Source organism: Cuculus canorus, chromosome 19, assembly GCF_017976375.1.
Source record: "Cuculus canorus isolate bCucCan1 chromosome 19, bCucCan1.pri, whole genome shotgun sequence".
Classification (NCBI taxonomy): Eukaryota; Metazoa; Chordata; class Aves; order Cuculiformes; family Cuculidae; genus Cuculus; species Cuculus canorus.
Window position 1 is genome coordinate 2957753 of NC_071419.1, and position 25572 is coordinate 2983324.

A 25572-nucleotide genomic window follows, 5' to 3' on the forward strand; every position below is an offset into this window, starting at 1 on the left:
GATGGCAGCAGTAGCGTTAGGAGACACTGAGCAACACCTCTTCTGGCAGCTGGGTGTAGGTGGGGAGGAATGCAGGTGTTCCAGAACGCGTTGGCATGTGGATGCTTTCAGAGCATTGTAAGCTGGTTCCTTGCATGGTTTCTGTGCTGTTTGCAATACAGACATTGCTGCCTGACTGTACACAATACACTCTGAGGGCAGGCAAGGGTGCTCTGCAAATCTTCTGCTGAAAAAGGGGAGACACAAAGCTATTTGGCTTGTTTCGTGTTCAGGCACCTCTGTGCTGGGCACTGCTCACCCCTGAGTGAGAGGCAGCTGTGCTTCAAGGTGTATTTTCAGGTGGTGAAGTGGGCAGCTCAGCCTGAGTGGGCATGAAATAGCACTGCATCCTGAGCAGTAATCAGCTCCGCGTGGCTTTGAATGTGGGTCTTTGCATCCTCAGAGCAGTTTTGAGCTTGCCTTCTTCACAGGAATCTTTGAATCCTTGGATCAATTAGACAAGGATAGAAGAAATCTTTTTATGTTTCCCAGCCTGTTTGTTTTTGTTTGTTTGCTTGCTTTAAATATCTTTGAAGTATCTAAGAGGCGTTTAAGGCTGCTGAAATATTCCGGATTGACCAGCCCTCTATTGACGCAAAGCAGGAAGGAGGCAGTGCTGCTACCCCGCGCCAGCCTGCGCCTCGGGCTGGGCTGCTGCCCAAGGACAGGGATGTTCCTTTTCCATGGTTTGCTCAATCTTTTGCAAAGGAGTGCGCTGGGTGACAGCCGAGACGTGTTGCCCTCTGAGACCAGCATCCTTCTGACAGTGGGACAACCTTGTTCGCTGAGGCTGCGATTTCAGCGTCTGGGTACTATTTGCCTTCTGCTCAGCAGATGAGTATAGGGGTCACATTGCTAACGGTTTCAGCATAGGACCTGCCCTGGTTCTTACCAGTCAAACTGAGTAAGCAATTGAAATCACTTCATATTAAGTACCTTCAACTCTATTTGATTTTTCCCGAGAGCTGATGGGCTGCAGTTCAGCCTTTTTTCATTCTGAAAATGAAAGCTCGAGGCCGTGCTGGTTAATTGTACCTGCTTGCGCAGGGTTTTGATGGATGAGGTTGTTGACTGAAGCAGAGTAGCTTTTGGCCAAATGGAAGGCAGGATGCAAGGTGGTCAGGTTGCTTTATTGTGCTCTAACAGATGTTCAGTGAAGCTTTAGCTTCTGAGCTCAGAGCAGTGGTAGCACAGGATTTACCACGTGCCTCCCAGTAAGGCACCTGCAGAAAGGTGTCCAAAAGCACTCGAGTCTGTGGTGTAGGCCTTGCTGTGATGCTTCAGGGAGCAGGGCAGGAAGGACAGGAGTGCTGCCTGCATGAGGGGCTTCTTGGGTGAAGATTTAGGACTTCTAAAGGATGCCTCTTCATTTTCTTCTTAATTAGTTTTTCCTAAATGTGAGTAACCTCTGCTGTCACAGCTGTTAAATCATTGCAGCAGCACTGATGGGAGGATGAACCTCGGAGTCATTTGGATTTAAACCAAGTAATTTAGCACTCAGTTCAGACTGCCCAGTATTGGTTTTATGAAGTTTTAAAATATTCTTCTTGAAGCATTAAGAAGTATTTAATGTCCTATCTTATCTTGGTCTCTATGTGAGCCTCCTTCCTAGCATCAATGTAAAATACAGTAAGACTTCTCAGCTCACAGCAGAAAAAAATGCTCCAGGACTAGAGGAGAGGATATTGTGCTTGTTTTACCTTGATGCCAGGGGAAACTGCAAGTGCTGGAAAGGAGGATGAGGAAGAGGCCAGTTCTTGAAGCCTGTGGCAGAGAAGGCACAACGTGGCTTTTGGCAAAGCCATCCATTAAATCAAGGGACCTCTTGTGGGGAGCAGCAACTTGTTGGAAATTTTCAGCTCCTTACACACACTCCTGCTCTGAGCTGGGAAGCCTGACATTCCCTTTGGCTGCTGTTCCAGGTTCCTGCAGCCGTCCCAGCTCTGGTGTGCTGCCTGGGTCCCAAACACACTTCCACACAGTTTTCTTTGGTAGCGAATGTGTAGGAAATGCCTATGGCTACGATGCTCTTCTGTCTAACAGTACAGTATTGCTGTTAGGAACAAGATGCCTCTGCTTCCTGTTTTTTTCTTGCAGCACAGAGCAAGAAAGGGACTGAGAAGGAGAGAGTTCTCTTTCTTACCCAGCTAGAATTACTTTTTGTCTCTAAAAGGCTTTTTTTCATGGATGACCATGGCTGCTTTGGCGCTTCACTGAGCAAGACAAGGGCAGACCCTCCACATGAGTCACCGTTATCTCTTGACTGACCTTGGGAACCGTACTCCTTCGCTCAGCAGCGAGGCTGTCCCCTAGCCTGGCAGGGACAAGCACTCAGACAACAGACCTCTGCTTTTAGCGAAGAGACCTGGCAGCCTGTAGAGACAAAGCTCATGATTCAGAGTCCATGTTCCAGTAGCTGGGAAGTGCCTGGCTGCTGCAAGCCGGTGACTGATTCACAACAGCATCCAGGAGGAGGGATCGAATGCGTTGTCCTTCTTTTTAGAGGCTTTTGCTGTGAGTGTTTGATCACTGCAAAGCTCTGATGTGTGGTACTCCTTCTCTTGCCCTCTCCGAGTCTGTCTGTAGGACGCAGCTGCCGTAGCTGGGCTTGTCTGACTGCTGGAGATGTTGTCTGTGTTAATTACTGTGTCACTGTCTAGTTCGAACTCTGTTTCTTTTTGATCTCTGCTTGTTCAACACAAGCCGATAACAGAAGATTGGAGGTCATGAGGCTCTACTCATGAAAATCCTGCTCTTAGAAGAAAGCCTGCCAAAAGGTCCTGCCAAGCCTTTCACGGCTGTTCTTGAATTAGCCCGGAGGTTACATGTCTCCTCCCAGCCTGCTCCACTGCCTTCAGTTTATCTCCCAGAAAATCATCTTGTCCCCACAACTGTTAATCTATTAAGCAGCCCTTTGCCTGGGGGAGTTATGGTTATGGAAGGTCACTTCTAACACAGCTCCAAGGTTCCCACAAGCTCCAAGGCTTGTATTTGACTGCTGGGTGTTGCATGATTGGGTGGTCTGCATTAGATCCTGCAGTTACACACCAAAATACTTCATTCTTTGGCCTGAATTGCTGGTCCTTTATTTGCAAATAACCCTTACTCCAGCCTTGCTCATTTAGAGAAAAGCTGATGCCCGTTGCACCTGTAAGGGAAAACGGGAATCAAAGGTGTCCAGCATCAAGACAACAGTTTGTAAGGCTACAAGATGCACTTTTACAAGCTCCCTTGGGCCATTTGTATCTCTAAGGAAGACTTTTGCTCCAAGACTTACCTCTTCCATGTGAATGTGAAAGCTCTTCTGGCGTGTGGTCCAGTGTCTCCTTATTCCCCTTCTTCATCTAAGAAGCCCCTGCGCTAGCTGCTCACCCTGAGTGGGGTCAGCCAGACGTGAAGGAGCTCCTGGGTGCCATGTCGATGTGCAGCGCTGCTGTGATTTTCAGCCAGTTGTTCGGCTGTCAGACTGGATTCTGGAGGATGTGAAACCCGGGTGACACATACGCAAAGCATCTTCTGCCAAATCAAGCAGACGAGCATCTTGATTCAAAAGTAACTTCTCTTTATCACTGCGTACTGTATATGCTTTTTTTTTTTTCTTTAAAAAAAAAAAAAAGGAAGAGTTTTGCCATGGAGAAAAAGCCTGCAAAATTGTTATTCTGGAGAAGGTTTTTGTAGTGCTCAGGATCTGTCTGGAAGGCTGATATTTGCTCAGCTGTGTGCTGTCTGTGTGCCAAAGAATACAGCACATCAGAGCAAACACGCTGGAGCCCAAATCTCCCCAGCAGAAGAGGTTTCATTCCTGTCCTTTTCACTCCCTGTTCTGACAATGGAGAGCTGAGGATGGAGGAGGGCCTGGTGTGAGACCAAAGCATTCCTGAGGTCTGATGTGACAATGCACTGGAAACATCCCCACAGCTTCCTTAGCTGTGGGTTGACGTTATTTTCGTGTGTACCATCCTTCCTGTTGTAAGTAGTACCTGCTCTTGGATTCTGTCTGGCCCTTCAAATAACTGATAGGGAGGAAAATGTTGGTTTGCCCATTCAGCTATGTTCCTAGACACAGAAGAGGTGAAAGCTATCAGGATTCCCCACTCCTTCCCTGTCTAAAGGATTAGGGGGTAGACAGATGATCCTTCACGTGGACACACAACAGCCAGCATTTTGTGGTGCGGTTATCGTAAATAACTGATATTATTTACTTTCTCTACTTAGAGAAAAGTATTGTTCTATCCCAGTAACAACATGGAAAACAAATGCTAGCATTTATCATGCAAGTGCTGGCAATAATAGAGGTCAAGTGGATTTATAGTGCCAGAGCCCATTATGTGTTTGAAGACTAATTAAAGCCTTAAATGAGATGCTTGTCCTACTGGAGACTGCTTTCCGCATCCCCCCTTTCCTCTTTGAAGAGCTTGCTGTAATAATAGAGCATTAGCTTGACAGGGCTTTCTTGATTAGATGTCAGCAGCGTATGATTTGAGATGCTCTGTGTGCGTTTGGATTGCCGGACCGTATCGCCACTGTCACTTCTGAGCTTTGTAGAGTTTACAGCCCACCCTTCCACCCCAAATAAGGGGCTGGTCTAATTTAATCATATTGGAGAATATTTAGAGTTGCCTGCTAAAAATCAAGGTTCCAAAGTGCTGGAGTCTGTACAAATTGGGGAAGGCACTGTCCTGGGCTGGAAGAACTCGCCTAAAGGACAAGTCAGTATCTCAGTTAATACAGGTACAGAGAGAAATGACCTTTACATGAAAATACAGCAAGTGCTAAGGTTTGTTGTGTTCTCTTTGTGGTGCAAAGCTCATGCTCTGTGGGTGACCGCTGCTGCTGAACTGTGCCTGCTGCTTAGCCTGGAGGCCAAGCGGGGAGGATATCAGCCATATGACCTTTCCCTCTTGGTCTTCTATGGGGTCTACTGTCAGATTTAATGCCACTTCTTCTGGCACAGCCACCTGAAAGGAATACAGTGTTCCTGGCCTGTAAATAGAACTGTCGCTCGGTGTGCATCAGAGAGCGGGGAGGGATTGCTTTGTCTCGAACAGGGATGGAGTAGGCATCTCTCCAAGCTGCTGGAGAGCCGGGAGAGCCTAGGAGTTATCAAAGCACATGTCAACTTGATGAGAGCTCCTGGCAGGGCTCCCTGAGTCGCTGCTACACGTGTTCTGCTCGATCTTGTCAACTCTGAAATCTCAGGAGCGCCGGCTGGATATGGAGACTGTCCATAGAGGAACAAAACTCCACCCACGCTGTCTACCCTGCTTTGCCCTACTGCAAATTTACATGGACTGATCCAATCGCCATCCTATGATAAAACACTTCCTTGTGGTTTTCAGTGGCCACATCTCACTTTGTAGCAAGGTACTGCTGGAGAATTTTTGCTGTGTGAGCGTTTCTCCTCTAATTGCACCCTGAAAACTAAAGACTTTCCTGTTGGAGGACCTTCCTGTGGCACAGGAATCTTTCTCTTTAGAGACCATACTGATCCTCCCCTGCCAGGCAGTGTGGTGACAGATACCAAGGGGAGATGATGCTGTGCTTACTGCCTCTGTGCTTAGAGTCAGCTCTCTGGCTTAGCCTCTCCATCAGCCTGGTGTTGCCCTACACTGAGCAGCCTAAAAAGCCTAACGAGAGCAGTCATGCACTACCAAAATTCTGGCTGTGAAGAAGAGATTGTAGAAAAAGGTTCCTTTATTCATGTCATCACAGGTAGCACAAGGATGTGCAGAGGGACCATCGCCACCGGTGGGAGGAGACCTGGGGCTGTGCTGCCACTGCATAGTCTCCTCTGCTGATGCCCACGGGTTGCTGGTGGGAGCGTGGTAGAGCGGAGGGAGCTGGGTGTGGGGTATCTTGTGCCTCCCACTGAGTTTCTACAAGACCTCAGCTTTTTTTTAAGAGCTCTTGGTTCTCTCAGCTTAACACTGGTGTCGGTGGTGCCTTGGCGAGTGTAAGCTTGGGTGGTGTTTAGCCCATGGAAGGGTAGTCCTGTATAGAGGGACCCAGTCTCTCTGGCAGAGTGCTGCGTTGGACCTGCCACTGAGAGTGAGGCAGCTCTGCAGGGTGGGGATGTGAGACAGAGAAATCTGATGTGGATAAGTTGGTTTAGTGTCCCAAAAATGGAGAAATAGGGAGTATTTGTGATACGAGGTGGGATATGAAGGAGGTGGAGGAAGCAAAGATGTCTTTCATACAAGTGAGCAAGCATAAAAGCATCCCTCTGCGCTACTGCAAGAAACTTTCCCCTCCTTGGTCTTCATTGCTCCCTTCCAGGGATGGACGTGACTGCTGCTTTGAACTGTAAAATACAGGAATGTGAAAACCGTTAAACCCTCCTCAAGAACCGAATTGCAAAAGCAAAATGTGAGAAACACCCCACCCATGGTTCATGGTGGTGCTGAGATCACCGAGAGGGGGAAGAGATTTTTGAATAAAAATATTTTTTAGAAAAAAAATAACCACCCAAGCCTGAGCACTGAAAAGAACAACATCCGAGGAGCTCCGGGAAAACGGGGCATGAATACAGCCAGTCAGGAGCATTGCTCAGCTGATGTGCACAAGAAGGTTTCGACTTACTCTATTAGAGACCTCAGTAAACCTGAAAGACAGAGAGCGCATTTAGCAATGCCCCTGAGGTTTTCCGTTACTCTGCAGCAGCCTTGGTAAACACGCCAATAAATACTGGAGAGAGAGGAAAAAACCTTCCAGAGGAACAGACTTAGGTTTTCAGCTGCTCAGGCTTTTGCATCCACGACTGTTGCTGCTGATCGGCATGGGGAGGAAGAGGCAGAGTTGAACTTTTGCTGAGTATTAGGCTCTGCTGCAGGTATTTCTGGGAAAAGTAGCTTGGAGAAAGCTGAAAGTTCTGTCTGGAGCCATCTGAGGGAATGTCCTGGTCGGAGACAGGAAGTTAATGGGACTTCTGTCGCAGGGTGCTTGTGAGTATGGAAACCTCTCTCCTCTCCTGGAAGATGAGCACATGCAGGCGTCCAAGCCTGTCTGCTGCAGAGTAAGGGGGAGAAGCTTCTGCAGGTGCGGTGGGAATTGCTGCCTGTGTTGATCTGGTTTACAGTAGCTCTGAGGGATAAGCAGCCTCTGAATTTTGTACTTATTTGTTTTAATGGTGCTGCTTGCTCTGTCCACGGGACAGCCTGCGGTGAGTGGGGTTGGCAGAGCCAGGGGCTCTTGAAGCCCAGTGCTCGGTCCTGGTGCTGGTTGGGTTTTCTTCTGGAAGAAAATGGTGGAGTTGGATGGTTCTGAAGTTGAGTTTGTAGCTCCTAACTCCTTCTCTTAGCTCAACTGAATGTGAAATCCACATGGAAACAGAGGAACACTGGCATCAAAACAGCTGAAAAAGACAAATTGTTCTGTGTGCACTAATTGCTGGGGTAGTCTCAGCTGACGATGTATATTAAATTAACAAAGGGGAAGGCAAGTTTTCTCAGATCAGAGATTGATATTTTCTGGCCGGCAGTTTAACGCTGTTGGAAATGTACAAAAGCACCTGAGGACCTAGGTGTGTAGTTAATGACTCTTTAGGCTGTTGGAAATGATGGGTGTTTATCTAATCAGACACACTTTGCTTCTTTCTCACTTTCCTGGAAGCGTCGGTTAAAAGCTGCTGTGACGCATGCTCACTTCCAGATGCTGGCCTTGCCTCTTGGGCATTGCTTTGAAACCCAAATTACCTTCCAATGAAGCGTTTGTAGGCATCTTTTATTCAGACCCACCTTGCTACTCCACACTTCAGACTATAGGTTGTCCCAAAGGTAGCTGAGCACCTGTAAGTGGCCGTAGCAACGTCCAGAACATCAGTGTGCGTAACTGGGAGCCACCAGGCACAACCCACAGCTGCCTTTCCCCTCGCTGAGCTCCTGCCTGACCGACGTGGCAGCAGCCAAAAGCCCTTCACTTGTTTGGCGGTGTGGGAGGAGACCTGGGGCCGTGCTGCCACTGCATGGTCTCCTCTGCTGATGCCCACGGGTTGCTGGTGGGAGCGTGGTGGAGCGGAGGGAGCTGGGTGTGGGGTGTCTTGTGTCTCCCACTGAGTTGCTACAAGACCTCAGCTTTTTTAAAGAGCTCTTGGTCCTCTCAGCTTAACACTGGTGTCGGTGGTGCCTTGGCGAGTGTAAGCTTGGGTGGTGTTTAGCCCATGGAAGGGTAGTCCTGTATAGAGGGACCCAGTTTCTCTGGCAGAGTGCTGCGGTGGACCTGCCACTGAGAGTGAGGCAGCTCTGCATTTCATGGTGGAGGAGGGCTTGGGCTTGGTTGTTTCTTCTGTCTTCGCAGCTGAGTGCACATCCAGCCTGTCACGATAGCATAGATGTGTTCAGCTACCAAATAACTGTGGTGTTTCATTGGTATCCAACAACCAGCACGAGCCTTTCCCCTGCTCAGGGCAGGTGCTTAAGATATATTAGCAAACATAAGACTCCTGAGATAAGATACCCTGGTAAACATAAGCAAGGACTGAAATAAAAATAGTAATACCAAGAGTTCTGCCTGCTTTGTTGAGGGCAGCAAAGTCCTTTTTCCCTCCCCGCTCCAAGGGGAGGGCAGCGCCGTGTCTGAGCCCTTGCCAGTGTCAGCGGCAGTTGCTGACCTTCCGGGATCAAATCCTGTTGTTACTGAGCTGCTGCCAAGAGAGCAACTGGTTTTGCAGTGCAGAAGGGAGTAGAGTTTGGTAGGAATGGCAGATGTGTATTGTTACGTTTTCTTTACCCAGGCCATACCGTGTATTCATAACGTCTGTTCTGCACCTATGCACCAACCCTTCTGTCAGTCTTTTCTGAACTCAAAGCAGAGTAATGAGGTCACCTTAAAATGAAGTTGGTGCTAATGTGCACTTTGGAGTAGAGAGAAACATGCAGAATTATTGTGCAGATTTGTGTCTTTATGGCTGCAAGAAGTAAATTGCTTTAGAGTAGCAGAGAAGAAGTAAGGGGCAGTGAAAATAACTTCAGGTTGTTTATGACTAAGATGTGAGGTATATATGTGTGTCCCTTAGTGAAGCCCCAGGTGATCTGAGCTTCTCTTCGTATCTTATGAAGCTGAGTAAGGTTGAACTTTTCATAGCAGCGCAGTCTTTGGAGTTTCTGTGGTTTCCTACAACTGCGGTCACACCTGGAGCCCTGACTGAGCTGGAGGTGCGGTAGTGCAGGAATCTTTGCTACCTCGTGTCTTTTTCCATTTAACCACCGTGTTCTACTTATAGTCAGGCTTGAATTGGTTTATGCATTTTGTGCCCTCTCTTTTGTTAAGTTTATCCATTGAACAGCTCAGATGCACCCTGGATTTGAACAGGGTCCATAGGTGCTGCTGTAACATGGGCGGCGGTGCTGTTAGGTGGTGGTGGGAAACTGGAGAGTCTTCAGGTTTGGTGAGTTTGCTGTTCCAGGAACCACACAAAGCTCAGTGGTTTCCGTTCTCAGGGCTCAGCACGGGGATGGGTTTCAATTCACATGCATTCATTCACCCTCGCCCAGGGTTTCCCCTGAAGCTTGGAAGTTATCACGGGACTGTGAGTCCAACACTTCCATTTCAGACCCATTTGGTGTTGCTGGTGCTGGATGTCATGTGGTGCTCAGCTAGAGTGAACCTTCAGGAAAGATTAGGGAACGGGAGCAGAAGGGTGAAAGGGCAGAATCTTTCCCAGATGCGGTGAAGGCATCCCAGGGCTGTTTTGCAAATCTTGGCTGTGCCGGTGAGCAAGGCAGTAGAAGCAAATTGGAGAGAAACATGGAAGTAAAAGAGAGTTCTGAAAGAAAGAGACAGAGCTGAACTGTGTTTCATCTACTCTGTTACTGGTAGAATATTGCATTAAAATGAATTTTATTAAATTGCAAATAAATATAATGAGTGCTGCCAAATTTTTTTCATTCCTCTATTTGCTTCAGGGCAAGATTTTGGTTTTGTTCCTCTTAAGGCTGGGCCTGTGATAGAAAATATTTACCCCTTTGCTTAGTTTTCCAGCCCTCGTGACTGTAGAGAAAAGCTCAAAGCTGCATCCCAGATATGTTCTTGAAACAAAAAGCATGAAGATAAAGCAACAAATCCACACATTTATTAAACTCTGGTTTTGTTATGGTCTTTCTCAACGTCAGTTCCCTGACTTTTGTTGTTTAGTGGGGTTTAACTCCTGAATTCCAGAGACTTCAGATGAGGTCAGGGTCGTAGTAAGACCTGGCCACTGGCTTGGTAGCAAAAGCCTGATATTCTGACTGTGCTGGGATGGTGTTTTGAGTAAGACCCAAAAGAACAGAAGAGAAAAACATGTTTGCCTCTCGGGGAAGCACAGCTGCAGCATCTCGCCCTTTGGACTTCATAGTTAACAGGAGTGGAGGGTCTGCCCTGTTTGAGTGTTATCTGTGTGACATTAGTGCTGTCGGTGAGTGACACCTTCCTGATGCGAGAGTGCGTTGTTTTGCAGGAGCCAGGCCAAAGAGACTCCAAAGGAACGGCATGGACAGCTTAGACCTCCTGAAGTTCCCTTCTGAAAAGGTAAGCAAAGATGTCTGGCCTTGAAGATTAAATATCAGTAGGAATCTGTAATGGCTTGTTGTCTGGCTTCATTTGCAGGAAAGTGTGCAATTAGCAGAAATCATTGGATTCGATGGGATTAACCAAAGAGGGTTGCTAGAGAGCTTGGAGGAGAGGAACAGCTGGTCTAACTAAAAGGGCACTTAACAACTGAAAGCTGAAAAAAGCCACTTTTAAGCTTTTTTTGAAAAAAACAGCCATTTATTGAGAGGATAATCGTTTGCATTTTAGCCCCTTTAATGGCTGGTGGCAAATCTCCGCACCTTATTAGCCCAGCGGAGTCTGCGTTCAGCACGAGGAGGGAAGAAGAAGTCAGAAGCAGGAGATGGTGCATTGCAGCAGGCAGAGGGGTTTGTTCCAAGGGTCTTTGAGGATTGCCTTTGCTCTGGTTCGCTGCTGGAAATGTCAGATCCAAGCAGATCAGCATTTTTGCAGTCTCCCTAGGGCAAAGGCTCTTTCTACAGTCAGCTGTGAGGCACTGAGCGTTTCCACCTCCAGGGATCGTTTAAGTTTCTCCTGTGCAGGATTGCTGGGTCTGCCCAGCCGCAGGCACTAGTGCTGCCATGGGGCTCAATCCTGCCCATTCCCAGAGGAGATGTCCAGCCAGGCAGCCGTGCTCTGCCTTTTTGCAATGTCTATGGCACAAATGATTTACTTTCATCCAGTGCTTTTCAGGCACAGCTCTCCCTGGTGTCCTAAGGAGCATTTCCCCTTCTACAGAAGCATCACAGAGAGTAAAAACTCACCCAAGTTGCAAGTAGGTGCAGATGGTTAATGGGAAAGAACCTCGGGCTTGCAAAGCTGTTTGAATGCCTAAACATCCCAGTAAGCACTGGGAAGCCCTGACAAAAGCTTCTCTATGAATTAACTCTCTTTGGGAGTTAAATGCCATATGCACTGTATGTTTTTATCCATTCCTCCAAATACCCACTGGTCATTCGGGCTCCTACCTGCTTTAACCAGTGCCTGCAGGAGGGCTGGGGAGGGGCGCTCTATCAGGGAGTGAGGGATGAGACAAGGGGCAATGATTTTAAGCTGAAAGAGTGCAGATTTAGATTAGAGCTTAGGGAGAAGTGTTTTCCTGTGAGGGTGGGGAGGCCCTGGCCCAGGGTGCCCAGAGCAGTGGTGGCTGCCCCATCCCTGGGGGGGTTCCAGGCCAGGTTGGATGGGGCTTGGAGCCCCTGATCCAGTGGGAGGTGTCCCTGCCCATGGCCGGAGTGGGATTGGATGAGCTTTGAGGCTCCTTCTAACCAAAACCATTCTGTGATTCCATGACTCTACCTCTAGGGTGTTGGTGGCAGGGACAGCGGTGCCCGGTGTCAGGGAGACGTTCGGTTGTGTATCCTCATCGGAGCAGCATGGCCCAGAGAGCACTGGCAGGGAGAGTTTTGCTGATGTGTGATTTGCTGTTAATGCTGTTGGCTTCCTACTCTTTGCTGTAAAAGCTGAGCCTCATTCAATAGTTTAGGCAGGATTATGGGATTTCAGGGATTTCATGGAAAGGCTGGAGTAAACAGGAGCTCTGGGTAGTCTGTAACTGTGGAGTCAGACATGAGTTGTTCCATTCCCCCTGCCTTGGTCCTGTAGGGTGGGTGCAGGTTCATCTGTTCATGCGAGAATGTTTTGGATGCAATTGCCCTTTCTCTTTCCAGCTGTGGCTCCAAGGGAGAAGTGATTACAGTCATGGGAGAAGGTTGTTTGGTTTGAGCTTGCTATGGTGAGAGTGATAAGATTGTAAAGAATGAATCAGTGGAGTGAGCTGTGATCTCTCCAGCGCTCTCTCACTCTCAACCTTTCATCTCTGCCAGAGATAGCCTTCGGGTCAGCAGGGACTCCTCTTCTCACACCAGCCAGGAGCTCCTGTCCAATGGATCCGCGTGGAGTTGTGTATCTGGGCAGAGTGTCTGCCAGGATGCACCCGCATTGGCTCTGAATGCCCCACCAGACAGCACCAATGCCGCTTCCCTGGTCATCCTGCTCCCTCCAGCCTGTGTCTTACTCCTTGTTTTGAGCTCCTCTGATTTTAGCTCCCAGTCATTGGTTCTTGTTTATTCCTCTCTCTACTAGACTAAAAATCTCTTTATCACATGCTGTTTTTTACCCTGAAGGTGCTTACACACTGTAATTGAGTCATCTATTCTTTTTGTCATGAACTAAACAGTTTGAGAGTTCCAACTAAGGCAGAAAAGCACTGTAAGGCAGTTTCTTCACAGTTCTGAGATCCACTTTTGTGGCTGCCTTTCAAGATGTGGACGCAGCTCTGTCTGCAGTTGGTCCCATCGATAGCGTCTAGCGAAACGAGTCTCTCCTTACTTGTTCTCACGATTCCCGTTTGTATTGCGAGTAATAGAAAGGTCCTTTTAGCTACAGCATCCCGCTGTGCTGGTGGTGTGCTCTGACTTCAATCTCCATTCAATAGGGGGCTTTATGGTGCCCTTAAATCCCAGCCTTGTGGGCCTTTAGGTCACGTCCAGAGCTGTGCTGGAGCTTCTTTCACCTGCAGGTAGTTGCTGCAGTGAGGACACCCTGGGGAGTCCCCTCAGTGCTTTATGTATAGTAAAGAGGTGGTTTGCAGCCCAGAAGCACCGAAGCCCAAAGCATCAAGCAGGTTTAGGTGCTCAGTTTCCATATCTAAAACACTCTGTGCCTTTAATAAGCATCTTTGGAGCTGAACGCTGTTTCTTCGGTGCTTCTGTACGAGGGCCTCATCTGTGTGACAGCAGTAATGATGCTGTTATGGTAATACAGGCAGAGCCATTAACCTGAGCTTTTTGATAGAGAAGGGATACAACCACTTGCGTGTGACAGGAAGGGGGTGAGAATGGAGAAGCGAGGCACGGGACAGGGCCTGGCAAGGCAAAATGAGGAGCTGCAGGGAGGGGAGACAACAACTGGAATTCAAGAGATGTGTAGTGTCTGTGACCTTGGTTTCCCCAGACATTATATGCGTCTATTTTGTGTGTCTATGGGAGCACCGAACAGAAAGTTTAAGAGAGCAAAGGAGAGTGAGAGGACAGGAGACTGCTCGTAAGCACCTGCTGGAGTTCAGCACGTGGCCCTGCAGTCCTCATGTGCGTGTGGTAGCACAAGGGTTGACAAAAGAGCTGAACGGGACTCTGGACGTTCATGTAGATGTGCCTCTTAGGAAACCATTGGGTAGGGGCACTTCTTGCTGAAGCCGGTGGGAGACACTGAGGCAGGCAATGCTGCGTGTGTGCTGGGGGCCAAATCCTGGAGGTGGGAAATGCTGTGGAGTATCAAGCCTAGCTGTCTTCCCTGGAGCATGATGAGGTGTCATGGGTCAGCGTGGGCTGCAGCATGGCTGGACACTGGGATAAACAAAAGATACAGCAAGTGAAGGGATTTTTGCCAAGGGTTTGGTATCCTGGGCAAGATGAGCTTGCCACTCTGTTTGGAAATGGTTTTTATGAGGGTAGTTGCCAGAAATTGCCAGCAGCACTTGCTGCTTCAGGACCTTTCATCCATCATTTGCTGTGCCTCTAAATAAACCAGCCATTTCTCTACCTCTGTTCCTGGATTTTTAAGAGGAGAAATTGACTACTGTGTATTGTTTGGAAGATGCTTCCTCTCTACTCATTAAAATGACTCGCTGTGGAGACAGACAAAATGTTCTCATTCAACCCTGCCTATCATGAGTGGCAACTGACACCGTCTAAACTCCGCATTCACTTCTTGCTTCTGTGTCTCCTGTTCTGTGGCTGCTTGCCAACAGATCTCCACACAAGCCTGAGACAAGCAATTTGTGCAATGACTATTTCTTGCTTTCCCAAGGACCAGAATGGGGACAACCATCACGTGGGAGACCTGAAGATCTCTGGAAAAGAGTTCTTGTCGTTACCTGCAAGGTCAAAGAAATACCGGGAGCACCAATCCAGTTCGGAGAGGAAGTCTCAGGGGTCAAGTACATTGCCACTGGATACCAGTGAAGTCCGAGTCCAGGTGTCACAATCGGTAGGAAGACTTTTTTTTTCTCCAGTACTGGTCTGGGAGTTTCTAATAACACATTTGTTCTCACTTCATTTCTAACCCGGTGGGGGTGGGGAGAGGGGATGACACAGTGTGGCCACTTGGCTGGAAAACAGACCTTGCATCTGGCTCTGCTGTTGACTGTTTGGGCAACTGTAGGTAAATAACTTTATCTTTTTATGCCTGAGCCTCACTGTCCATTATGCAGAACAATGACACCAACCTCCATCATGAACTGGTTTATGAGAGCTTGGTATTTAGTTGTGGTATTGATAACCTTTCCTTGACGGATGAGAGTTTAGACCTAAACTTCCATGAGTTTGGGACTGTCAGGTTGTGATGCCTTGAATTCCAGAGAACCACAGCAATTTGGAGCCGTTGTCGTATGGAGCCTGACTTGATCAGCCTCCTGGAGTTCATGAGGAGTGGGCTTGTTGCCTTCAAGAAAGAGTGCTTTTCAGTTTTTTGATGAGCAACTGAAAACTTTGATTGTCTTTGCCAAATCCACGGCTTTAGGGGTACTTTTCCCTCTCATCTTTTGATCACATTGATGATCTCCAGAGCGGCAGTGTGCAGAGTGGTCTCTTTGAATTCACCAGTCATTAGACAGAGGTGATAGAAAAGCATTGTCTAAGAGCTTCTCTTTGGAAGCAAGTTAGGTGGAATGTGCTTCCTAAAGAGCAAAAGCTGGCAAGCGGAGCTGACCCCCTGTCAGTGATTTATGCGTTGTTGGCATGCAGCAAGTCCTGTGTTGGGTGTTGAAGAGCTCTGACTCAGTCTGTGCTGGGCTCCCTAGAAGGTGGTGGCAATCCGTGCCCTAGAAAGCGCTCTCCATGTGCCTTTTTGATGTCTTCAGCCTGAGCAATTTAGCTGTTTGTTAGGCCGTTGTCTTCTGGTTGTGCCGATATTTGTTGTGACATGCGGCAAATACAATATATGGGGAGGCTTCCTGCAGCTGCGTTGGTTTTGTTCTCGGTCCCGGAGACAAGGATCACACCCACAAACAATGGTGTGTTTCTGGATCGTGGGAGGGGGCTTGGAGATATTTGAACTCCATGATCTCAAGCAAGAAGCTCCAAGTCTTCAGCTTGTTGTTGCCAGGAGATGGAGTGTAGCAACAAAGATCTAACGATCACAGGGGTGCTTGAAAGTATTTGGGCTCTTGCTTTATACTGAGACTGTAACACGCTATCACAGTCCTGTGTTCACACAGTGATTCCAGATGGATAAATCCAAGCCAGAAAAATAGACCTATGTTTTCTTGGCATTTAAGAAACACAACATAAAATATTTTTGTGCTGGGTAAGAAACGCTCTGAGCTGCAGAGCTTGGGGTGAAGCTTGTCTGTAGAGTGGGGATGCATGAAAATGTTTGTAGCAGCAAATCCTTTGTTCCTGGTCTGCGGGTCACGAGGAGAACATGTCCTGCTGTACCTGTGTGCATGTGCGTATGTACACATGCCTTTCCAGCCACAAGCATTCCTGACTGTCAGTTCTCTGACCACTGGAGACAGGATCTTTACACCGACTGGCTTTTTTTAGACTTCTCTGAGCTCATTCTTCATTCCCAACAGCGCTCTTGGAAATGTTCTAATAGCAAAAGCATTTCCTACTGCTCACCGGTGCAAACATGATCATTGAGAAGGAAAACAAAGCTCATCTCAGCCAGAAAGCAGACAGCAGCACAGGGGCATCCAAGGCAATACAAAGGCAGAAAAAACCCATTTCTGCCAGAAATAGCCTTGTATTTTTAACTCAGACGTCCAGCCAGAAACCAAACAGAAGTCATGCTCCATCAAGAACAAGGCAAAAAGCATTCCTCAGGAGCATAGCTGTGAGCGCAGAGGCTGTCTAAGAAAAGGCCCCATGGGACGTTGCCAACCACTAGTGACCTCGTGATAGCCCACATGGGGTTTGGTGAATGTCCATGAAAGACCAAGTGAAGGCACATCCCAGTCACGGGAGTTGCCTTTCAGGCACCTGGTACTTGTGCTGTTCCTGACTGCTGGAAGTGTGTGAGCAAGCGAGGGCCACGCTGCTTCTCCCACTCCTCTGGGAGCCAGGGAGAGTGCAGCAAATATCAAAGAATCATGGAATCATTAAGGTTGCAAAAGCCCTCTAAGCTCATCCAGTCCAACTGTCAGCCCACCCCCCATGCCTGGTAAACCCTGTCCCCAAGTGCCACGTCTACTCACTTTTTGTACCCCTCCAGGGATGAGGAGTCCTCCACTGCCCCGGGCAGCCTCTGCCAGGGCTTCACTACTCTGTCAGTAAATTATTTTTTCCTGATATCCAATCTAAACCTCCCCTGGTGCAACTTGAGGCCATTTCATGGATGCAAAGCCCAGGGTTTGCTCTTGCAGGGGGATGGCGCAGGCTCTGTCTGCCGCCACGCTCTGATTCTTTCCCCAGCAGTTCTCCCAGGACCCCTTCCCTGTGTGCGCCCTGACTTTGCAGTGTGTGCTTTAGTTCCCCACTTGCTCTGGATTTGTGAGCTGAGTCCCGAGAGTCCTTTTCTAGTTCAGTTCCCAGGCATGCCTGCTGCATGTGGTAGTGAAACAGCACAATGGATTCAACAGGATACACAGAGCAGCAGCGTGGAAAAAAAATCACATCTTCCTCTTTGCAGACACTAAACATGTCCTTTTTTATCCCAAGAGAGGATAGATCAATGCACTGTAAAGTGCTCGTGGCTGGAGGAGGAAGGTGACTGCCTGTCTTTGTTTTTAAAGAATGCCCCTTGTTTGATATCTAATGGACCATACTCCATATCCCATAAAAGTGACAATGGTAAGTGTTTTATTGGGTTTTCCTTCAGGCCGGTGGCTGCACAGTTACACTGCATCACCAGGCTTGCGGGCTTTGTAGGCAGATGCTCTGAACGGCGGAGGGGAGTTTGCTTGGCAAAACGCAAGTGGGATACCAACATCTCCCAGCATGGCTCTCAGCAGGGCATCCTGCCATCCCCATCATGCCAAGAAGACTAGAGCCCCCAACTAGGTTTTGCCTTCACTTTGTGCACCCAGGAGGGGTTTGACATCCTGCTGTGATCTCTACAGTGCCTGGCGGTGCTGTGTGTGTCCTCATTGTCCAGGTATAGGAAAAAAATGGTCCATCACCCTTGCTGCAGGCAGCAGAGCTTTGTGGAACATGGCTTACGCCAACTGATTGTCTCGACTGTGCCGCACCACAGTTGAAATACCCTCCAGAAAGGGCTCTTCTGCTAGAAGAACATCTGTGCAGTGTGTTCTGGTGGACAGAGCTGGGGCACTTCAGGTGAATTTTGGTTTCTGTTGGTGCTGACAGTTACACCAGCCTGATGTAGCATAGGCCAGACCTCAGAACATTTAAACTCGATATTGTCTTGCAGGTACTCACCGAAAGCAAAGAACCCATTGCCTTGTGTTCTGCGTTCATCCTTGTCTGTCAGAGGGCTACAGAGCTGCAGCAATCTGGTGTGTGGGTAGACTTTTTTGAGAAGCTGTAATTCCCATCTATCTGAAACGTTGTTGATCAGATGTAGCAGACCCCACCTCAGCTGGGAGAGTAGCTTCCCTTGGTCAGGCTCTTCAACAAGAATCCTTCCAGATTTCTCATTGTCTGAATGCTCAAAGCCAAAAAAACCTCTTTAATCCGTCAGTGAACAGCAAGTCCTTAATTAGGAATGAGCTTTAATGGTTGATTTAAGGTGCTTTTATGGGATGCCACAATACCCACTGTCCCATCAGAAGGCATGAACTCAGGCACGCAGCCCTGGGTGCAGCTCTCCTCAGCTGTTTTGCACAGGCTCTGTGCAAGGATGCCCAGGACAGAAACTCATGCCAACACTCCCAGGCCCCAAGCTGAGTGATATAATCTCTGGATAAGTCCTGCTGTCCTCGCGGCCACTGACCTCCTCCCAAAGGGGCCTTCCTGCAGTGGGCAGGTCCCTGGGGTGGGGAGGTCCTGCAGGTGCGGTGGCTGAGTCAGAGCTTCTGGGTTCGCTGCCTATCTCTGCCACCGAGTGCCTCTTGTTTCCCTCCCTCTTCCCCATCTGTGTGATGGTGTAATGCTGCTTCCCTGCCTACCCTGGGGAGGCTACAGAGGCGTTGATGATGGCTGTAAAGTTGCTTTGCATGGTAGGAGCTGTGGTGGTGTTATTAGCATTGGTGATGATGATGCTAATTACTGAGCTGCTGGGAAACTCCCCATGGGAGGAGGCGAGAGAGGGGAGGGGAGACAGGGAAAAGTGAAGGGAGGCGAAGTGAGCTTGGAGATGGAGAGGAGCCTTTCCTTGCTCACACCTCTGTCAGGCCCTGGGAGAAGGGCTCAGCCTGTTGGCAAAGCCGTGGCGATGCTGGGATGGATAGGAGAAGCCGTGGCCCATGTGCTGCGTAAGGTAGGACAGCGTGCCAGAGCCTGTGGGTAGGTCCCTCTGTGTGGCTCAGACCTTCTTGCCACCGCTGTGCGAGGTGCTGGTGTTGCGAGCTCGTGCAGGAGTGTCGCATGGCTGGTGGGGCAGGGAGGTGAGCTTCCTCGCCTCTCCTTTGAGCCCAAGAAGTTGGGGAATTTCCCAGCCATGGCTGGTGGTCTCTGGGAGGAGAGGAACCAACACTGCCTGGGTCTGAGGGACCCTGCTTAGCAGGTGGGTTGGACTAGATGGTCTCCAGAAGTCCCTTCCAACCCCTACCATTCTGTGATTCTGTGGGCAACAGGCAAGGGCAGGGTCTTCTTCACCTTTGAGGTCAGGTCTGGAGCTCCGATGGGAAGACTCAGGGCAGTGAGTGCCTGGTTCTCCCCAGGCAGAGCAAAGGTGGGTTTGGTCTGGGAGAAGCTGGTGAAGGTGAGATGCATTTGGTTGCGTTTTCTGTCACAGCAGAGCCCTGTGCAAAAGTAGCCGCATTAGAGCTCAGTCCCTACGCCTGCAGTCGTGGGCAGCCGGATCAGAGCGCTCCATGGACTCATGTGCCGCACACCTGAGTTTCCTATCTTTTCAAGGTAACATCAAAGCAGAAGGCTTTGTACCACATGAAGCTTGCAAACATCAAAGGCCTGCTCGTAAATGTAACCTCTCTGCTCCTCTGCGGAGGAGGTCATAACACTCCAGCTCTTGATTGACTTGGTATCAGCTGTGTTTTACAGAGGGTTACTGGAAGGGTGGGATTTTTCCAACACATCAGAAATCTCAGAGGTTGTGTCCCCCTCACCATGCCTCGGAGCGCAGCCACTGCAGGGAAAGCAGAGTGCTGGTGGAAGAAGTGGGCTGGAAATAGTCCTGGAAACACTGTCTGGAGAGGGACTGGGACCTGCCCCACTTCTGGGCCTTGTGTTTAAGGTCAGCACTGATTTAAAGTCTCTGAGGTCACTGTACACGTGCCAGTGTTCAAGGACTAAAGCGCTTCATTGGGTCGAAGATCAACTGCTGGAGCAAAAAGCATGGAGAATGGTAGGGGTCAAGCCCCATCCTCTCTCCTCCTTTGGGGATCCGTACTCTAGAAATGATCCTGTTCATCTGAACTCTCCTCTTGCCAGGGGAGCGCATCAGCTTGAGGGAACGCTTCCTCACTCTTCAAACCCGTCCTCCACCGTCTTCAGCAAAGACCATTTATAGTCAAGAGACAGAGGAGCCGTGTTTGATTGCAGTGACAACTTGCAGAGATGGGTTGCTGATGTATTCAGACACCGAACAATCTGCACACACCCAGCATCGCCAAACATTCCCCAGGACAAATGTTTTTGTAAGACTTTTTCATTATTACAGTGAGAAACAACCATAAAAGAAGGGAAATTTTGTAGATCCTCCCCCTCCACCCCAAAGGCAGGTTGCCAGAGCTCTTTTGATGGTTTTCTCTTGTGCGATTTACTAGTGGATTGTCAGGTTGCAGGAGTGGTGTACAGAGCAGATGCTCATGGTTAAATCCACTTGACCTGCAAGTAAGAGTTCAGTTCCTGGTGTCACCAGACAGGGATGAGAGCTGGAGGGCAGCGTGGGGTCTGTGGCAGAGCTGGGCAGGGTGGTCCTGCCTGTCCCTGCTGAGTCGTGGCTTGTCCAGGTTGTGGTAGGATGTCAGGTGCCACCCCCTGTGACTGCGGAATTGGCCGGGTGGATACTGGGGTGCAAGCATAAATAGAGCCTCGGCGGCTTCTTCCCAGACACTTGCACTCTGGCCCCAAAGCATCCTCTCCCGGGTTGTCTCCTATCAGTTTAATCTTCTCTCAGACAGTGCTTCCTTGCAGCCCCTCAGGAGCTTGGACACCGGGGGTTGCACCAGGCAGCCTTCGCTGCGCTGTGCTGGCTGTGTGTGCATCCTCCCTCTCTTTTAAGATGAGGTAACCTCTTTGTCTCCTTGGTGTGTACACTACCTCCGTGCAAGGGCAGTGCAAACACACACCCTCCTTCAACCCACGGTCTTTACGTTTTGTTTAACTGCATGGGTATAATTATGCCATTATCGTTGGTCAGACTTTCTGGTGTAAACGTGCTCTGAGAATCTGAGAACGAGGGCGATGAAAAGGAAGAGAGAAGCCAGAGTCAGGGAGAGGGAAGGCGGCTGCTGCTAAATTTAAGCCTGTTCTTATGACACCTGGAGGCTGCTGTGCTGGTGTCATTCCTGTTGGAACGGAGCAGGTAAACACTGAGCCGTGGCTAGTTCTTGTAATGCTTTATCTTCCTGTCCCTTTTGTGGGAGCTTCTGTAGTGCTTTGGGCAGACGCAGAGCAGGGAGAGCGGCTTCGCCGAGGTGTTTCCTAGCCAGAGGCAGGATGCACTGGGCAACTTTCTGGAGGGCTGGAGTTTGGCAGGTACCAGGAGGCTTTTCCAGGAGGTTGGGCTGTTCCAAGAAGCAGCCAGTGATCTGGTTGCCTCCCCAAAGTCATCTTAAGTCGTCTGACTTTGCGTTCCGTATGTCCCTGTGGGTCTTTTTGTGATGCTTTACGGCCCTTGTTTTCTTTGGCTCCTCTTTGACTCGGGTCGGGTGATTGCAGAGATGCTGCCCAAGGCAGGAGAGGTTTTAAAACTACCCTTTCCAATCTAAAGGTGCAGCAGTGCAAGAGTTTTGCAGTGCAGAGGCCTGGCACACGCTGTTCCTCAATGAGACTTTGGTGCTGGCATGGGAGGCAGGGAAATAAACGGGTAGATGGAAAATCTCTGCAAAGTAAATGTACAGAGATGGTGGGGGGAGGCAATAGCATTTTCTGGCTTGCGCTGCCTCTGCTGCAGTCACTGGCTCAGAGGTAAATTATCAGTTTCTTCCTTAAATATTAACAGCTGCCAGATAATGAATTCCCCCTCTCTGTTTTATAATGGCACTAAAATTGGGATTTGCCTTGCTTTTCTCTGTAATTATCCAGTGAGAGTGTGTGAGTGAGAGGGAGGCAGAGCAGAGCTGGGCTGCAGGCTCTGCTGCAGGCAAGTGTCACGCCTGGAGGACCAAACCCAGGCATGACCCTTCCCCATGGCAGCTCCGATGCTGGGGCTGAGGCTGCATAGGCAGTTAAACGAGGCTTATGGTTTTATGATCCTTCATTAAGTTCCTTTTTCTCATGCCGAATAGTGGGTTTAGGAGGTAGCCTAGCATGCACAGTTGGAGACAGAATTACCTGCCAGGCTCCTTGGCATCCCACGAAGGAGAAGGGATGCCAAGGATGCGTAAGGTGTGGTTGGGCGAGTGCGTGGAGAGGGAGCAGTGTCCCCGGCAGGGAGAGGTGAGGCAGGAGCCGTCCTGATTCTTCAAGGCGCTGGGGCCAAATGCTGCAAGTGCATCTCTCTGGGCACCCTCTCCTGACTGGGGGTGGCTCCTGCAGGCCCTCAGCCATGCAGAACTTAGACCAAGGACCTCCGAGGTCTGGATGCTTCTCAGATCCCTTGGCACGAGGGTCAGGAGAATGTGTGAAAATGAGTCTGAGAACCCTGTGTTCCACATCCATAACTGGCTAAGTGTGGAGGCCAGTTTTGGAACTAGAAAACTCTAAGAAAGAGCCTCATAGCAGAGGAACCTGCACTAGGAAAGAGGTAAAAACTGAACTGGTTGTCCTAGATCCCTCAGCAGCCTTTGTTGGAGGCTATGATAGAAGGTCTACAGACCAGCTAGTCTGGTGGTCCAGGCTGGAGCTGACTAACCAAGCTACCGAAACACATTCTTCTTCCCCTGACTCACTGTAACTGAGTTTTCGGTTACTGGTGCTTTGAAACCATAATTGAGGTCTGCTTTCCTCCTTGCACAGCCTTTCTCCCGGCAAATTGTCAGCCATCAAGTGGTATGAGACAGTAAAAGCGATGTTACACTCACCATTTCCTAGAAACTGTCACTTTAAAGAGAACAATACTAAAAAGAGGGATGAATTGAAGCCAGACCCAGGCAATAAAATTCCAAATGTTTGACTTCTCTCCAAATCTAGAACTCTTAATTCATTTCTAGGGTCTCTGCTGTGCTTGGGGCACTTTGTATGTTCACAGTTCCGGCCTCTCGCGTTTAATGAACCGCACATGCCAGAAGAGCTTGAACAAAAAACTATAGTCCAGGTTCTCTTTGGCTGTAAATCAGCATAACTCTGCTTAAACCACTGGAGCTGTGATGACACCAGAGGGGCCTCCGATTTGATTTTCTTGCATGAATATATCTTGCTAAGGCAAACATGAGTGCACGAGGTAGTGTGGCTGTGCCTGCGTTTCGCTGGGGACCTGTATCCGTGCCGGCACCGGGGACTGAGCTCCCAGCTGTGGCCGGTGGCATCGGGCACGCAAGGCAGCTCCTGGTGGTCCCAGCTGGTCTCTGTGCATGGGCTGAGGCTGGGAAGGGAGCGCTTGCTGGAGCCGTGCTGTGTGCTGTTCTATTGCCTGGTGGGTCTACCTACATCATCGTCTCTCTACTTGTGTTTCTCTTTATGTGAAGTATATACAAAAACAGGGAAATGCACCCTGATAACGTGGTTTGGGGGTTTTGCTTAAGGACAGACCTGTATCAGTGCAGGAGCCTGTGTAATCAGACCAGTTTTGTCTGTACTTTATCACTGATAACAGCTGTTACCAGCTGCTGCTGGACAAGGCTGCGGCGCTGGAGGCTCCCCCAGGAGACACAAACACAACACAACCTTGGGGCAAGTTTTCGTCTGTTATTGCCCAGTTTGGGGGAGGCCAGATCACAGCCTGTGAACGGTTTGTCCCTTGCGGTGACTTCGGCATCTTGCGCAGAGGCCACCTCGCTGCCTTTGTTCATCTCCCCCACAGCTCCTTCCCGGCATTCATCTGCGGTCGGGCAGGAGGGTCCAACAACCTGGGAGACAGGCAGCAACCTCCTTTGGTAGCAGGTTTTCTCTAACTCTTGCTTATGGATTGATACGTTCCCATCCACTACCAATCCTCTCATCTGGATTCAGGAAGCCTTGGGGTGAGGAGAGGTTTTGAGATCTCTCTGGGCTGTCCTTGTGTCTGTGCAGGAAACTGAGGCTCCCTGAGAGCTGCCTGAGAGAGAGGATCCATGTTTGCAGGAGTAAGGAAAAGGATGTGAATCCTTAATTTGAAGGAGCGTGAAATGAGGAAGGTTCAAGTGCTGATTCTTGGAGCTGTCAGAGTAAGACTGTTGTGCAGCCGGAGGGCTCCCACTGCCCCTGTGTGAGTGGGAATGCAGCTGTGGGAAGGGGTTTCGGAGTCGGAGGTGCAGGCAGGCAAGTTCCAGCTGGACAGGAGAAGGTCTTCCTGCTTTTGGCAGTCGCCTCTGGCTGCCCGCTGGGCAGGGCACAACAGGCGTCCGGGGTTAACGTGGCAATCGGGAGCCTCTACTCACACCTTGCCTTTCAGCCTGCATCTGAATTTCCCATTAGCAGTGCTATTTTTGAGTCTCCCAAGGCAATTAACACCAATTAATCTAAAAAAGCCTAAATAATGTTTTTTCAGAGCCCCCGGCTCCTTCCTGTTCCCCATGTGGCCCCAGAAGTCCGCAGCCCGACCCTGGCAGAGCGCTGAGCCTGGTGAAGTGCTTCGTGTGCAGGGACTGCTGGGGATGCTTTGTAGGGAGATGTGCAATTAGAAAAGGATCCCAAACAATACCATGAATCCACCTTTTTCATCCTGGATCGTGGTGTCTGTGCCCTGCGGTGCTCATTTTGGTGGAGTTGAAAGGGAACCGGCTTCCACAGACCCTCTGTGGAGAGCCAGCAGAGACTGAGACCACTGAATATCCTTGGGTGCAGGAGGTGCAACTCCCCTGGGAAGAACAGAAAAGTCCCTGGTGGATTTTTTCGGCTGTATGCAAAGCTGTTTGCATCCTAATATTCCCTGGGCACTGTCATCCTAGTATTCCCTGGGAGTGAATCAGCCTCCCCATCTTTGTCTTCCCCAAACAGGGTGTAGTTTCATCTTGCCCTTTTAAACAGTGTTTAGCAGAGCAAGAGCTGCTTTTTGCTGATAGGAGAAGCTGTTCCCATGTTTGCGTGTGGTTTTTGTCTTACCTGTTTAAGCTTCTCTAAGAAGGGCTGCGTCTGACCATCGCTGAAATGCTAAACCCATGGGTACCGACCCCAGGATCCTCCCTGCCCCCAGCGGGGCCAGGATTTCGTGTTTTATGGAACGCCTTGCATAACAAAGCCTTGATCTTGAGCGTGGCCTTCAGGCATTACTGGAATATGAGTAAATAATAATTAAGATTTGGGCGTTTTCTGCAGCGAAGGGTGTTTATGTGAAGGTTAGATGTGCGTTATGGGCGCTAAAGTAGATGGGTGTGTGCGGATCCACTGACTTCACGATCATCACCACCCCTGGTGAAGGTGCTGCATCTGCTCAGCTGCTTTTTAGAACAGCACTGTGCTAAGAGCAGGTAGGTGTCTAAATAAAAGTAATGTTTCAAGAAAGCAGCATGGTTTTGGCAATCCAGAGGCAAGGAGGCTTCTTTGCAAAGCGTTTTCAAAGCAAATTGTCAGTAGGTTCCCACTTCAGATGCACCGAGCACTGTGTTTTGTGGGGAGGAGGGCATTGCTGCTGGGGGAGCGAGTGTTGGACCATTTCCATCACGGGAGGGGAGTGTGTCCTTCC

General features: G+C 49.4%; 1 protein-coding gene across 5 annotated transcripts in view; it reads left to right on the top strand.

Annotated features, from left to right (window-relative positions):
- GPSM1 (G protein signaling modulator 1) overlaps window positions 1-25572 on the top strand; it is an 89357-nt gene that overhangs the window by 50214 nt on the left and 13571 nt on the right. For 4 of the 5 annotated variants that reach the window (XM_054083864.1, XM_054083861.1, XM_054083860.1 and 1 more), the window contains exons 10-11: window positions 10472-10542; window positions 14374-14553. In XM_054083864.1, the coding sequence (XP_053939839.1) occupies window positions 10472-10542; window positions 14374-14553 (251 nt within the window). Of the gene's footprint in view, window positions 1-10471; window positions 10543-14373; window positions 14554-18820; window positions 18946-25572 lie in introns of those variants that run through there. The other variant, XM_054083865.1, reaches the window with a different exon arrangement.